Genomic DNA, 15,964 nt, shown 5'->3' with positions numbered 1-15,964 from the left:
TTCCGGGTGCCGACCAGCTACTAGAGTTAGAAGAGGCTCACCGCCGAGGTTAACCCCCTTGATGGTTGTCATCCGACTCACTGGATTCGATATACGCTCGACCCGACCGACCGAAACTTGACCCACCCGTACGGCATCGTACTATCGAACATCCATACAGGCTTCGCAAGTTATTTCCCAAACTTTTCGCTCACCAACTTTCCCCACAATAGTGTAAAACATGGCAACACCAACGTCGCCTCGGCATGGTTATTTAGCGCACTGGGGGCATCGTTATAGGGGTGCCTTATACTTATGACAGACATACAGCTGTACTACCGCTGTACTTCGAAAATTGTATGTCTGTCACCATGTACAGCGCTAGAACCATGCAAGCAACTCGGTACAATCGCTGTATCTGTACCGACCTATTTCACCGTTGTACATGGTTACAGCTTGTCAATTTCAACTGCTCGCAGCGCCATAGACGGGTAGTGGTGGCACCATGAACAAGTTTTGTCAACACCGAATCAAAACACCGCAGTGTTAAATATTCAGTTAGAGACGAATGAACTCCCAGAGTTTAAAGTCTCTTAAATCCAACACCAATTCCAATTCCTATTCAGTTCGTGAGGAAAAAAAACTATAAACTATATATACCTGTGGCCAAGAGTAGTTGAACAATGGTAATGGAGCTAGCAAAGAAAAGGAAGGCTACGATGCTCGACAAATCGGGGATGCTGGTCGTCATTGAAGTGTGGAAGGACAATATTCTGTCCCTTCGGAGCACTTCCAAGAACTCCCACATCTACAAGCAAATGTGTGAGGAGCTGAAAGGCCAGGGCGTTATACATACGGCGGTCGAATTGAAAAACCGGATCAATAATCTCTCTCGGAAGTACAGGTAGATACTTTTTGAAAAGAATATAAAATCAAGTTAAAATAATGGCATATTTGGTCCCTACGTGGGGAAATGTGCCTGTTGGCGACCTAGCCAACTGTTATGGGAAGCGCCACCACTTTTACAGCAAAAGACCGGCACTGTATTCGTCGCCACCACGGATGTAGTAGCTAAATCTAGCACTGGGAGGGCCGGAACTGGACACGTCGCCACCACGAGATATGGTAGCTAACTGGCACTGGGAGGGCCGGATCTGGACACATCACCACCACGGAATGTAGTAGCTAACCTATCACTGGCACTGGGAGGGCCGGAACTGGAACTCGTCCCCACCACGGAATGTAGTAGCTAACTTGGCACTGGGATGGCCGGAACTGGATTTGTCGTCACCACAGGATGTAGTAGCTAACCTAGCACTGGCACTGGGAGGGCCGGAACTGGAACTCGTCGCCACCACGGAATGTAGTAGCTAACTATCGTTGCGAAGGCCAAATTTGTAGTCGTTCTGGAACTTTCACTTGGAAGGTTTGATCACTAATAATTCAAATCCTAGATTGGTTTTCATTTTATACCCTTCGAACAATTTGAGGTGGCCAATCATATTCGCTGTTATATTTGTTTTAACGGTTGCTTGGTATGATTTGTTTGGTTACAATACGAACAAACATTACTGATATGTTGTTTTAACCGTTGCGTAGCATTGGTTGTTTAGTTGGCATGGAGGCGAAATTCTAATTTGACATACAACGTAGTTTGCTTAGATAATTTATTTCGTGCGCGAACATTCTCCCCCGGTTGGAATTTAATTCCAATTTACTGGCTGTTCATCTTCATTATCTTCGATTGGTAATGGCGCAAGTTTGCTGACAGATCGTCTAAAAATTCCGAATGTGATTAACAAAATTCAAATGGTGTTCTGTCGCGTATTGATTGAATTAACAACGCTGACTGGATCACAAATTGGTTATCAAAATGTGCACTGGAAATATGTTGACGCTGAAAGTGGCACAGGATACTAATTTAATCCTTCTTGCTGTCAATAGCTCGACGCCTTTCAGAGACAATACTGTGTTTTTAGTTGAAACACGATACTTTTTCTTGATAATTTCTTTCTTGATCTACTTACAACCTTCGATAGCTCAGTATCCGGTTCGAAGGACCAAATGTTGGCGACCTAGCCAACTGTTATGGGAAGCGCCACCACTTTTACAGCAAAAGGCCGGCACTGTATTCGTCGCCACCACGGATGTAGTAGCTAAATCTAGCACTGGGAGGGCCGGAACTGGACACGTCGCCACCACGAGATGTGGTAGCTAACTAACACTGGGAGGGCCGGATCTGGACACATCACCACCACGGAATGTAGTAGCTAACCTATCACTGGCACTGGGAGGGCCGGAACTGGAACTCGTCCCCACCACGGAATGTAGTAGCTAACTTGGCACTGGGATGGCCGGAACTGGATTTGTCGTCACCACAGGATGTAGTAGCTAACCTAGCACTGGCACTGGGAGGATCGGAACTGGAACTCGTCGCCACCACGGAATGTAGTAGCTAACTATCGTTGCGAAGGCCAAATTTGTAGTCGTTCTGGAACTTTCACTTGGAAGGTTTGATCACTAATAATTCAAATCCTAGATTGGTTTTCATTTTATACCCTTCGAACAATTTGAGGTGGCCAATCGTATTCGCTGTTATATTTGTTTTAACGGTTGCTTGGTATGATTTGTTTGGTTACCATACGAACAACCATTACTGATATGTTGTTTTAACCGTTGCGTAGCATTGGTTGTTTAGTTGGCATGGAGGCGAAATTCTAATTTGACATTCAACGTAGTTTGCTTAGATAATTTATTTCGTGCGCGAACAGTGCCCTTTGTCAAAATAATCACAAGTGCCCCTGATTTTCATAAATTCCTGATCCACTGAAAAAATTCATGAAATTAATGCCAGAGATAAGATATTTTTAGTGGCATTTGTGATTATTTTGACAACTGAGCTACTAAAAAGACATATTTACAAAGCATACGGACCAAATATGCTTTTACTTTGGCTCGAATTAACATGCTTTTCGGCTGTTAAAACGTTTGAGTCAGCATTCTACGGGCAATTTTTTGAGATAGTGTACTTTTACAGATCCGAAAGAAACGCCATGGGGCCCTCGGGAGGATCACCTTCTTCTTGGGATTATTTTGATATTCTACACAGCTTTCTCCATACTTATAAACAAAACAGCACCCGCGATTTGATGGATGAGGTGATTGGTTCCGGTAAGTTAAAAGTAATTTTGACAGTAAATTTTCGAAAGAAGGAGACTGCATGCTTTCCTTACCATTTTTAATTTATTAAATGTGAGATAAGAACTTCCCTTTCAATTTGAGTCGTACAAATATAGTATCAAATCTCATGCAATGGGTGAATTTAGCGGTGGTCCAAATGACCTGTTTGGTATAATTATTCTGAAAAGAATCAAACTGAGACCTTGCAGAATTATGCGCGGAACGTGAATGTATGTAAATAACCACTCAGTCTTAGCATTCAAATTCATTTTCATTGAAGCAGCTTTGGATTTATGAGTAATTTGAGTTGGGTTCTGATTCAAGATAGAATAGATAGTTCATCCGGCATCTTCTGGAAAGTATTCCAGCCAAATTTTATAGTTTTTCACTCAACTTGAAAACAGTTTTTTGATCTATATCAGGCATTAACGAAGCAACTAACAATTTCTTTTATTTTGTTCCAGATGATGACTACTGCGATGCTGAGTATTTAGATGAAGCGTACAACCCGGAGAACGACACATTCGCTCAATCTATGTTTATGTCACCTTCTGCGCCGACATCATCAGTATCATCGCCATCACCAACACTGCCATCATCAAGCCGCAGGCATTCCGCTCCTAAAAAGAGAAAACAAAATGTGCAGGAAAAATTGTTGGAATTGGCTATAAAAGAAAACGAAAATATGGTTACTTTTATGGAGCATTCAAAGACTACAGATCTTCAAATAATCGAGCTCATGAAAGAAAATAACGCGTTGATGAGCAAGCTGGTCGATAAAATTTGAATTGTGTACTTGGAAATTTGAACCAAATAAAACATGTTCAAAAAATCAAATGAATACAGAAATTGATAAAAAGTTTGCGGTGGTAGGTACCACCCACTGTTTTTACAGTGAATATAGAGGGAGATAATGGGACAGTTTCCCTGTGATATTTACCGAAATGTACCATCAGTGCGTTTCTAATCTTGGATGCTGATGCGTTTTCGTTTCTTACTATCAATCCTCTTTGTGGTTGTTGCTTCGAATTTAAGGTTTGAATCTGGATCATCCATTTTTTGTTAATATGGTCATTGTGGTTGTTACATAGGTTATGTAGAATGCAGCAAGTTTTGATAATTGTATTGACATTATTTAGGTCGACCTCCAAACCTTTCCCGATTCTTCTGAAACGGGCCTTCAGATGGCCGAAAGCATTCTCTACAACCCGTCGGCATGCTGATAGATGATAATTAAATAACTTTTCATGCTCCGGCTGATCTACAGAAAATAGAAACGGCTTCATCACCTGGTTTGACAGTCTGAAAGCCGAATCGCCGATCAACAGTATCGGTACTACAACCCCTTCGATTAGTTTCGAATGCGCTTTAAATGTCTCGTTCGTGCAGTGTACTTTTTTGAGTTTGGAGTTCTCAAAAATAGTTGAATCATTTGAACGGCCAGGAACTCCTACGTTGATATATGTGAACCGGTAACGATGATCCACCGCAGCAAACAGAATAACCGAATGCCATCCTTTGAAGTTATAGTAGTCGGTTGCCTCATTTTTTGGTACTTTGACTTCTATATGGCATCCATCAATGGCAACGTAGCATTGTGGAAAACCCAGTTTCTCGAAGCCACCGACTATTTCTGATATCTTCTCCGAGGTTGGTGGGTATGCGTCAAACACTTCGTGTTGCACAACATCTACAACCGCATTGCAGATTTCAATGACCAGTTCACCCGTAGTTGTTCTTCCTACACCGAATAGACTTCCAATAGTTCTATATTCCGCTGACGATCCGAAAGCATACAGGGCAATAGCGATGCGTTTCTCCAACCAAATAGCATACCGCCAAAGAGTATCTTCTCTTTGCAGGCGATGTAATTTTTTGACCAACAAATTAAACGTACATCTGTCAAACCGAAACGTGTTTTTGAACTTTTTATCACTAAACTTTGGTACTTCATCTTCCCAAAATCTAGAATTTTCTACCTGAAAGACCGATATAGTTAGAGAAATTAAAGTTGATATTCAAATGCATCTTACAGTTAACCACATCCTACGTTTTCGGGATTTAACCGGACTAGAGAGTAACGAAACGTATTTCCTGTAGAGCTTCCTAGATATCAAAGCTAACATCCTATATTTTCTGCTCTGCTTCAACAGCATTTGAATTTTTCTGTAATTTTGAATCATTTTCGTTCTGATTACGTTCAGCATCCTGAAGAAATAAAGATACAAAAAATAAACAAGCAAGAACGTTGACGGCATTGAGCTTCGTATAACGAAACGGGGGAGTAGGCATGACAATATGGGTTTGCAGAAGAAATGAACACACTTTCAAAATAAAAACTATGAATGATAATTATTTTTCCCAAATCAAATTAGTACTCCACGTAAATGAAAATCACTTTTGCATGCAAGTGGTGAAAAATATCATACAAAAATTATGTCTAAATATAATTTTATATTATAATGGTAAGTTTTGGTGAGAATATTTGGAAATTTATAGAAAATAGTTTAAATGTGGGTCAGAACAACGTACTTCTAGTAGGCAAACAACGCCAAGAAAAAAATTTCATACAAATTCTAATAATTGAAAACTGCCTTAGGGTCGACTAATCTGATAGAGAAGAGTTGGCCTCACACAAACTAATGTCGACACCATTCCGTCGTCAACCCGAATGCAATAGATTTAAATTCCTGATTGTCAGTTTGACATGCGGTACAATGTACAACCAAAGTATGTCTGTCATGGTACGATAGTACCTGTACAACGCTGTACTCTTACAACGCAAGTACAGCTGTATGTCTGTCCCTGGTATTAGATAAACTTGTACCACTAGCTGTGACACCATGCTCATTCGGCAAATATTCACGCACCGGAATCGGTACCAGTGCCGGGTGTGGGTCATATTCCTAGGGGGGTAATTCAACTATTGAGTTCGTACTCGTACTTAGGCCGTACCTGAGGTGTTGATTGTTTCAATAGTTGGTTATTTGTTTCAACAGTTGACATTTTTTCAATAGTTGATCCGTAGGTAAAGATGATGATGTGTGACCAATGTGTGAATGTGTTTTTTTTTCAATAGTCATGTACGCGCCGATGTCGATGTTATACACACTGCGTACTGCGGGTGAGAAATAAAACAAACTGTTGTGCTGTGCTATTGCTTGATGTTGCCTTGGTGTTATTGTATTATCGAATTGGACTTAATACCAGTGCCGGGCCGATGCACATACTGCGTACTGCGGGCGTTGGCTCGCGCAGTGAGAAATTAAACAAACTGTTGCGCTGTTGTGTTGTGTGCGCTGTGTGGGGGATTTTTGCAACACTTGACACTTTGCATTCCGGGACGAGGACGCTTTCTGGGACTTAGTGTTATTGTCGGCGGGGCAGTGTTTTACACATTGCGTACTGCGGGTGCCGGAACTGGACACGTCGCCACCACGAGATGTGGTAGCTAACTAACACTGGGAGGGCCGGATCTGGACACATCACCACCACGGAATGTAGTAGCTAACCTATCACTGGCACTGGGAGGGCCGGAACTGGAACTCGTCCCCACCACGGAATGTAGTAGCTAACTTGGCACTGGGATGGCCGGAACTGGATTTGTCGTCACCACAGGATGTAGTAGCTAACCTAGCACTGGCACTGGGAGGATCGGAACTGGAACTCGTCGCCACCACGGAATGTAGTAGCTAACTATCGTTGCGAAGGCCAAATTTGTAGTCGTTCTGGAACTTTCACTTGGAAGGTTTGATCACTAATAATTCAAATCCTAGATTGGTTTTCATTTTATACCCTTCGAACAATTTGAGGTGGCCAATCGTATTCGCTGTTATATTTGTTTTAACGGTTGCTTGGTATGATTTGTTTGGTTACCATACGAACAACCATTACTGATATGTTGTTTTAACCGTTGCGTAGCATTGGTTGTTTAGTTGGCATGGAGGCGAAATTCTAATTTGACATTCAACGTAGTTTGCTTAGATAATTTATTTCGTGCGCGAACAGTGCCCTTTGTCAAAATAATCACAAGTGCCCCTGATTTTCATAAATTCCTGATCCACTGAAAAAATTCATGAAATTAATGCCAGAGATAAGATATTTTTAGTGGCATTTGTGATTATTTTGACAACTGAGCTACTAAAAAGACATATTTACAAAGCATACGGACCAAATATGCTTTTACTTTGGCTCGAATTAACATGCTTTTCGGCTGTTAAAACGTTTGAGTCAGCATTCTACGGGCAATTTTTTGAGATAGTGTACTTTTACAGATCCGAAAGAAACGCCATGGGGCCCTCGGGAGGATCACCTTCTTCTTGGGATTATTTTGATATTCTACACAGCTTTCTCCATACTTATAAACAAAACAGCACCCGCGATTTGATGGATGAGGTGATTGGTTCCGGTAAGTTAAAAGTAATTTTGACAGTAAATTTTCGAAAGAAGGAGACTGCATGCTTTCCTTACCATTTTTAATTTATTAAATGTGAGATAAGAACTTCCCTTTCAATTTGAGTCGTACAAATATAGTATCAAATCTCATGCAATGGGTGAATTTAGCGGTGGTCCAAATGACCTGTTTGGTATAATTATTCTGAAAAGAATCAAACTGAGACCTTGCAGAATTATGCGCGGAACGTGAATGTATGTAAATAACCACTCAGTCTTAGCATTCAAATTCATTTTCATTGAAGCAGCTTTGGATTTATGAGTAATTTGAGTTGGGTTCTGATTCAAGATAGAATAGATAGTTCATCCGGCATCTTCTGGAAAGTATTCCAGCCAAATTTTATAGTTTTTCACTCAACTTGAAAACAGTTTTTTGATCTATATCAGGCATTAACGAAGCAACTAACAATTTCTTTTATTTTGTTCCAGATGATGACTACTGCGATGCTGAGTATTTAGATGAAGCGTACAACCCGGAGAACGACACATTCGCTCAATCTATGTTTATGTCACCTTCTGCGCCGACATCATCAGTATCATCGCCATCACCAACACTGCCATCATCAAGCCGCAGGCATTCCGCTCCTAAAAAGAGAAAACAAAATGTGCAGGAAAAATTGTTGGAATTGGCTATAAAAGAAAACGAAAATATGGTTACTTTTATGGAGCATTCAAAGACTACAGATCTTCAAATAATCGAGCTCATGAAAGAAAATAACGCGTTGATGAGCAAGCTGGTCGATAAAATTTGAATTGTGTACTTGGAAATTTGAACCAAATAAAACATGTTCAAAAAATCAAATGAATACAGAAATTGATAAAAAGTTTGCGGTGGTAGGTACCACCCACTGTTTTTACAGTGAATATAGAGGGAGATAATGGGACAGTTTCCCTGTGATATTTACCGAAATGTACCATCAGTGCGTTTCTAATCTTGGATGCTGATGCGTTTTCGTTTCTTACTATCAATCCTCTTTGTGGTTGTTGCTTCGAATTTAAGGTTTGAATCTGGATCATCCATTTTTTGTTAATATGGTCATTGTGGTTGTTACATAGGTTATGTAGAATGCAGCAAGTTTTGATAATTGTATTGACATTATTTAGGTCGACCTCCAAACCTTTCCCGATTCTTCTGAAACGGGCCTTCAGATGGCCGAAAGCATTCTCTACAACCCGTCGGCATGCTGATAGATGATAATTAAATAACTTTTCATGCTCCGGCTGATCTACAGAAAATAGAAACGGCTTCATCACCTGGTTTGACAGTCTGAAAGCCGAATCGCCGATCAACAGTATCGGTACTACAACCCCTTCGATTAGTTTCGAATGCGCTTTAAATGTCTCGTTCGTGCAGTGTACTTTTTTGAGTTTGGAGTTCTCAAAAATAGTTGAATCATTTGAACGGCCAGGAACTCCTACGTTGATATATGTGAACCGGTAACGATGATCCACCGCAGCAAACAGAATAACCGAATGCCATCCTTTGAAGTTATAGTAGTCGGTTGCCTCATTTTTTGGTACTTTGACTTCTATATGGCATCCATCAATGGCAACGTAGCATTGTGGAAAACCCAGTTTCTCGAAGCCACCGACTATTTCTGATATCTTCTCCGAGGTTGGTGGGTATGCGTCAAACACTTCGTGTTGCACAACATCTACAACCGCATTGCAGATTTCAATGACCAGTTCACCCGTAGTTGTTCTTCCTACACCGAATAGACTTCCAATAGTTCTATATTCCGCTGACGATCCGAAAGCATACAGGGCAATAGCGATGCGTTTCTCCAACCAAATAGCATACCGCCAAAGAGTATCTTCTCTTTGCAGGCGATGTAATTTTTTGACCAACAAATTAAACGTACATCTGTCAAACCGAAACGTGTTTTTGAACTTTTTATCACTAAACTTTGGTACTTCATCTTCCCAAAATCTAGAATTTTCTACCTGAAAGACCGATATAGTTAGAGAAATTAAAGTTGATATTCAAATGCATCTTACAGTTAACCACATCCTACGTTTTCGGGATTTAACCGGACTAGAGAGTAACGAAACGTATTTCCTGTAGAGCTTCCTAGATATCAAAGCTAACATCCTATATTTTCTGCTCTGCTTCAACAGCATTTGAATTTTTCTGTAATTTTGAATCATTTTCGTTCTGATTACGTTCAGCATCCTGAAGAAATAAAGATACAAAAAATAAACAAGCAAGAACGTTGACGGCATTGAGCTTCGTATAACGAAACGGGGGAGTAGGCATGACAATATGGGTTTGCAGAAGAAATGAACACACTTTCAAAATAAAAACTATGAATGATAATTATTTTTCCCAAATCAAATTAGTACTCCACGTAAATGAAAATCACTTTTGCATGCAAGTGGTGAAAAATATCATACAAAAATTATGTCTAAATATAATTTTATATTATAATGGTAAGTTTTGGTGAGAATATTTGGAAATTTATAGAAAATAGTTTAAATGTGGGTCAGAACAACGTACTTCTAGTAGGCAAACAACGCCAAGAAAAAAATTTCATACAAATTCTAATAATTGAAAACTGCCTTAGGGTCGACTAATCTGATAGAGAAGAGTTGGCCTCACACAAACTAATGTCGACACCATTCCGTCGTCAACCCGAATGCAATAGATTTAAATTCCTGATTGTCAGTTTGACATGCGGTACAATGTACAACCAAAGTATGTCTGTCATGGTACGATAGTACCTGTACAACGCTGTACTCTTACAACGCAAGTACAGCTGTATGTCTGTCCCTGGTATTAGATAAACTTGTACCACTAGCTGTGACACCATGCTCATTCGGCAAATATTCACGCACCGGAATCGGTACCAGTGCCGGGTGTGGGTCATATTCCTAGGGGGGTAATTCAACTATTGAGTTCGTACTCGTACTTAGGCCGTACCTGAGGTGTTGATTGTTTCAATAGTTGGTTATTTGTTTCAACAGTTGACATTTTTTCAATAGTTGATCCGTAGGTAAAGATGATGATGTGTGACCAATGTGTGAATGTGTTTTTTTTTCAATAGTCATGTACGCGCCGATGTCGATGTTATACACACTGCGTACTGCGGGTGAGAAATAAAACAAACTGTTGTGCTGTGCTATTGCTTGATGTTGCCTTGGTGTTATTGTATTATCGAATTGGACTTAATACCAGTGCCGGGCCGATGCACATACTGCGTACTGCGGGCGTTGGCTCGCGCAGTGAGAAATTAAACAAACTGTTGCGCTGTTGTGTTGTGTGCGCTGTGTGGGGGATTTTTGCAACACTTGACACTTTGCATTCCGGGACGAGGACGCTTTCTGGGACTTAGTGTTATTGTCGGCGGGGCAGTGTTTTACACATTGCGTACTGCGGGTGCCGGAACTGGACACGTCGCCACCACGAGATGTGGTAGCTAACTAACACTGGGAGGGCCGGATCTGGACACATCACCACCACGGAATGTAGTAGCTAACCTATCACTGGCACTGGGAGGGCCGGAACTGGAACTCGTCCCCACCACGGAATGTAGTAGCTAACTTGGCACTGGGATGGCCGGAACTGGATTTGTCGTCACCACAGGATGTAGTAGCTAACCTAGCACTGGCACTGGGAGGATCGGAACTGGAACTCGTCGCCACCACGGAATGTAGTAGCTAACTATCGTTGCGAAGGCCAAATTTGTAGTCGTTCTGGAACTTTCACTTGGAAGGTTTGATCACTAATAATTCAAATCCTAGATTGGTTTTCATTTTATACCCTTCGAACAATTTGAGGTGGCCAATCGTATTCGCTGTTATATTTGTTTTAACGGTTGCTTGGTATGATTTGTTTGGTTACCATACGAACAACCATTACTGATATGTTGTTTTAACCGTTGCGTAGCATTGGTTGTTTAGTTGGCATGGAGGCGAAATTCTAATTTGACATTCAACGTAGTTTGCTTAGATAATTTATTTCGTGCGCGAACAGTGCCCTTTGTCAAAATAATCACAAGTGCCCCTGATTTTCATAAATTCCTGATCCACTGAAAAAATTCATGAAATTAATGCCAGAGATAAGATATTTTTAGTGGCATTTGTGATTATTTTGACAACTGAGCTACTAAAAAGACATATTTACAAAGCATACGGACCAAATATGCTTTTACTTTGGCTCGAATTAACATGCTTTTCGGCTGTTAAAACGTTTGAGTCAGCATTCTACGGGCAATTTTTTGAGATAGTGTACTTTTACAGATCCGAAAGAAACGCCATGGGGCCCTCGGGAGGATCACCTTCTTCTTGGGATTATTTTGATATTCTACACAGCTTTCTCCATACTTATAAACAAAACAGCACCCGCGATTTGATGGATGAGGTGATTGGTTCCGGTAAGTTAAAAGTAATTTTGACAGTAAATTTTCGAAAGAAGGAGACTGCATGCTTTCCTTACCATTTTTAATTTATTAAATGTGAGATAAGAACTTCCCTTTCAATTTGAGTCGTACAAATATAGTATCAAATCTCATGCAATGGGTGAATTTAGCGGTGGTCCAAATGACCTGTTTGGTATAATTATTCTGAAAAGAATCAAACTGAGACCTTGCAGAATTATGCGCGGAACGTGAATGTATGTAAATAACCACTCAGTCTTAGCATTCAAATTCATTTTCATTGAAGCAGCTTTGGATTTATGAGTAATTTGAGTTGGGTTCTGATTCAAGATAGAATAGATAGTTCATCCGGCATCTTCTGGAAAGTATTCCAGCCAAATTTTATAGTTTTTCACTCAACTTGAAAACAGTTTTTTGATCTATATCAGGCATTAACGAAGCAACTAACAATTTCTTTTATTTTGTTCCAGATGATGACTACTGCGATGCTGAGTATTTAGATGAAGCGTACAACCCGGAGAACGACACATTCGCTCAATCTATGTTTATGTCACCTTCTGCGCCGACATCATCAGTATCATCGCCATCACCAACACTGCCATCATCAAGCCGCAGGCATTCCGCTCCTAAAAAGAGAAAACAAAATGTGCAGGAAAAATTGTTGGAATTGGCTATAAAAGAAAACGAAAATATGGTTACTTTTATGGAGCATTCAAAGACTACAGATCTTCAAATAATCGAGCTCATGAAAGAAAATAACGCGTTGATGAGCAAGCTGGTCGATAAAATTTGAATTGTGTACTTGGAAATTTGAACCAAATAAAACATGTTCAAAAAATCAAATGAATACAGAAATTGATAAAAAGTTTGCGGTGGTAGGTACCACCCACTGTTTTTACAGTGAATATAGAGGGAGATAATGGGACAGTTTCCCTGTGATATTTACCGAAATGTACCATCAGTGCGTTTCTAATCTTGGATGCTGATGCGTTTTCGTTTCTTACTATCAATCCTCTTTGTGGTTGTTGCTTCGAATTTAAGGTTTGAATCTGGATCATCCATTTTTTGTTAATATGGTCATTGTGGTTGTTACATAGGTTATGTAGAATGCAGCAAGTTTTGATAATTGTATTGACATTATTTAGGTCGACCTCCAAACCTTTCCCGATTCTTCTGAAACGGGCCTTCAGATGGCCGAAAGCATTCTCTACAACCCGTCGGCATGCTGATAGATGATAATTAAATAACTTTTCATGCTCCGGCTGATCTACAGAAAATAGAAACGGCTTCATCACCTGGTTTGACAGTCTGAAAGCCGAATCGCCGATCAACAGTATCGGTACTACAACCCCTTCGATTAGTTTCGAATGCGCTTTAAATGTCTCGTTCGTGCAGTGTACTTTTTTGAGTTTGGAGTTCTCAAAAATAGTTGAATCATTTGAACGGCCAGGAACTCCTACGTTGATATATGTGAACCGGTAACGATGATCCACCGCAGCAAACAGAATAACCGAATGCCATCCTTTGAAGTTATAGTAGTCGGTTGCCTCATTTTTTGGTACTTTGACTTCTATATGGCATCCATCAATGGCAACGTAGCATTGTGGAAAACCCAGTTTCTCGAAGCCACCGACTATTTCTGATATCTTCTCCGAGGTTGGTGGGTATGCGTCAAACACTTCGTGTTGCACAACATCTACAACCGCATTGCAGATTTCAATGACCAGTTCACCCGTAGTTGTTCTTCCTACACCGAATAGACTTCCAATAGTTCTATATTCCGCTGACGATCCGAAAGCATACAGGGCAATAGCGATGCGTTTCTCCAACCAAATAGCAGACCGCCAAAGAGTATCTTCTCTTTGCAGGCGATGTAATTTTTTGACCAACAAATTAAACGTACATCTGTCAAACCGAAACGTGTTTTTGAACTTTTTATCACTAAACTTTGATACTTCATCTTCCCAAAATCTAGAATTTTCTACCTGAAAGACCGATATAGTTAGAGAAATTAAAGTTGATATTCAAATGCATCTTACAGTTAACCACACCCTACGTTTTCGGGATTTAACCGGACTAGAGAGTAACGAAACGTATTTCCTGTAGAGCTTCCTAGATATCAAAGCTAACATCCTATATTTTCTGCTCTGCTTCAACAGCATTTGAATTTTTCTGTAATTTTGAATCATTTTCGTTCTGATTACGTTCAGCATCCTGAAGAAATAAAGATACAAAAAATAAACAAGCAAGAACGTTGACGGCATTGAGCTTCGTATAACGAAACGGGGGAGTAGGCATGACAATATGGGTTTGCAGAAGAAATGAACACACTTTCAAAATAAAAACTATGAATGATAATTATTTTTCCCAAATCAAATTAGTACTCCACGTAAATGAAAATCACTTTTGCATGCAAGTGGTGAAAAATATCATACAAAAATTATGTCTAAATATAATTTTATATTATAATGGTAAGTTTTGGTGAGAATATTTGGAAATTTATAGAAAATAGTTTAAATGTGGGTCAGAACAACGTACTTCTAGTAGGCAAACAACGCCAAGAAAAAAATTTCATACAAATTCTAATAATTGAAAACTGCCTTAGGGTCGACTAATCTGATAGAGAAGAGTTGGCCTCACACAAACTAATGTCGACACCATTCCGTCGTCAACCCGAATGCAATAGATTTAAATTCCTGATTGTCAGTTTGACATGCGGTACAATGTACAACCAAAGTATGTCTGTCATGGTACGATAGTACCTGTACAACGCTGTACTCTTACAACGCAAGTACAGCTGTATGTCTGTCCCTGGTATTAGATAAACTTGTACCACTAGCTGTGACACCATGCTCATTCGGCAAATATTCACGCACCGGAATCGGTACCAGTGCCGGGTGTGGGTCATATTCCTAGGGGGGTAATTCAACTATTGAGTTCGTACTCGTACTTAGGCCGTACCTGAGGTGTTGATTGTTTCAATAGTTGGTTATTTGTTTCAACAGTTGACATTTTTTCAATAGTTGATCCGTAGGTAAAGATGATGATGTGTGACCAATGTGTGAATGTGTTTTTTTTTCAATAGTCATGTACGCGCCGATGTCGATGTTATACACACTGCGTACTGCGGGTGAGAAATAAAACAAACTGTTGTGCTGTGCTATTGCTTGATGTTGCCTTGGTGTTATTGTATTATCGAATTGGACTTAATACCTAAGATAAGATCAGACAATAGGGGGTCTTTTACGGACCAAATTTCTGTCAGATACGGACCAAATTTCTGTCAGTCGTTCTGATTTCTGATTGGTCGATTTCGATAAATTTTGTAAACAAAGTCGATTTTTCCAGTGTTGCCAATAAAAATAAATAACGTTGGGTTTGTATTGAATTTAGAAAAAAAATGAATTTAATTGATATTACGATACTTAGTTTAGAGGAAATGTGAAGGAATTGTATACACGTTTTACCTAATTATTTTGTTACTATATTTTGATTGAATTGAAAAATTTATATATATATATATATATATATATATATATATATATATATATATATATATATATATATATATATATATATATATATATATATATATATATATATATATATATATATATATATATATATATATATATATATATATATATATATATATATATATATATATATATATATATATATATATATATATATATATATACATCCATTTCATGTCAAACCGACATAGTGCTCCTCAGATTTCCATGAAAAGTGGTAGTTTCTTTCTTTATTGCAAAATATTAGACCCGTATTTTTTATTTTTTCGTTAGGGTGACCTTTTCTTATTTTAGGGTGGTCCGAAAAATCATTTTTTTCAACTTTTTTCCTAAAAGTGCCTTTTTTAAAAATTCATAACTTTTGAATCACTGAACCGATTTAGATGATCGATATATCAAATTGAAGCCAATTAATCTTTTTTGGAAAAATATTAGGCTTGC

The 15,964-nt window shown here is 39.3% G+C and overlaps 6 protein-coding genes across 8 annotated transcripts; 3 read left to right on the top strand and 3 right to left on the bottom strand.

The window, feature by feature from the left end:
* Positions 1–3,037: 3,037 nt before the first annotated feature.
* Positions 3,038–3,996, top strand: LOC129765128 (uncharacterized). Its single transcript, XM_055765017.1, has 2 exons — positions 3,038–3,150; positions 3,624–3,996. The coding sequence occupies exons 1-2, from the start codon at positions 3,129–3,131 to the stop codon at positions 3,944–3,946; spliced, it is 345 nt and encodes a 114-aa protein (XP_055620992.1). The 5' UTR covers positions 3,038–3,128; the 3' UTR covers positions 3,947–3,996.
* A 113-nt stretch (positions 3,997–4,109) lies between these two features.
* Positions 4,110–5,204, bottom strand: LOC129766338 (putative nuclease HARBI1; the record flags this gene model as incomplete). Its single annotated transcript, XM_055766857.1, has 2 exons — positions 5,193–5,204; positions 4,110–5,138 (listed from the first exon to the last, which is right to left on the bottom strand). Coding segments are annotated over exons 1-2 (1,041 nt in total), but the record flags the coding sequence as incomplete, so codon positions are not given.
* Positions 5,205–6,041: 837 nt separating this feature from the next.
* LOC129765126 (uncharacterized) lies at positions 6,042–8,413 on the top strand. 2 transcript variants are annotated; one of them, XM_055765014.1, is made up of 3 exons: positions 6,042–6,187; positions 7,434–7,567; positions 8,041–8,413. In XM_055765014.1, exons 2-3 carry the CDS (start codon positions 7,450–7,452, stop codon positions 8,361–8,363), a joined length of 441 nt encoding a protein of 146 aa, XP_055620989.1. In that variant the 5' UTR covers positions 6,042–6,187; positions 7,434–7,449; the 3' UTR covers positions 8,364–8,413. The 2 variants fall into 2 exon arrangements, with proteins under 2 accessions (XP_055620989.1, XP_055620987.1); XM_055765012.1 differs by having other exon boundaries at positions 6,042–6,283.
* A 113-nt stretch (positions 8,414–8,526) lies between these two features.
* Positions 8,527–9,621, bottom strand: LOC129766336 (putative nuclease HARBI1; the record flags this gene model as incomplete). Its single annotated transcript, XM_055766856.1, has 2 exons — positions 9,610–9,621; positions 8,527–9,555 (listed from the first exon to the last, which is right to left on the bottom strand). Coding segments are annotated over exons 1-2 (1,041 nt in total), but the record flags the coding sequence as incomplete, so codon positions are not given.
* Positions 9,622–10,458: 837 nt separating this feature from the next.
* Positions 10,459–12,830, top strand: LOC129765127 (uncharacterized). Of its 2 annotated transcripts, none has more exons than XM_055765016.1 (3): positions 10,459–10,604; positions 11,851–11,984; positions 12,458–12,830. In XM_055765016.1, exons 2-3 carry the CDS (start codon positions 11,867–11,869, stop codon positions 12,778–12,780), a joined length of 441 nt encoding a protein of 146 aa, XP_055620991.1. In that variant the 5' UTR covers positions 10,459–10,604; positions 11,851–11,866; the 3' UTR covers positions 12,781–12,830. The 2 variants fall into 2 exon arrangements, with proteins under 2 accessions (XP_055620991.1, XP_055620990.1); XM_055765015.1 differs by having other exon boundaries at positions 10,459–10,700.
* A 113-nt stretch (positions 12,831–12,943) lies between these two features.
* LOC129766335 (putative nuclease HARBI1) lies at positions 12,944–14,119 on the bottom strand (the record flags this gene model as incomplete). The annotated part of the gene is made up of 2 exons (XM_055766855.1): positions 14,027–14,119; positions 12,944–13,972 (listed from the first exon to the last, which is right to left on the bottom strand). Coding segments are annotated over exons 1-2 (1,122 nt in total), but the record flags the coding sequence as incomplete, so codon positions are not given.
* Positions 14,120–15,964: the final 1,845 nt, after the last annotated feature.

Source organism: Toxorhynchites rutilus, chromosome 2 (genome assembly GCF_029784135.1).
Source record: "Toxorhynchites rutilus septentrionalis strain SRP chromosome 2, ASM2978413v1, whole genome shotgun sequence".
In the NCBI taxonomy this organism is placed as follows: domain Eukaryota; kingdom Metazoa; phylum Arthropoda; class Insecta; order Diptera; family Culicidae; genus Toxorhynchites; species Toxorhynchites rutilus.
This window is presented reverse-complemented; position numbering and strand designations above follow the sequence as displayed.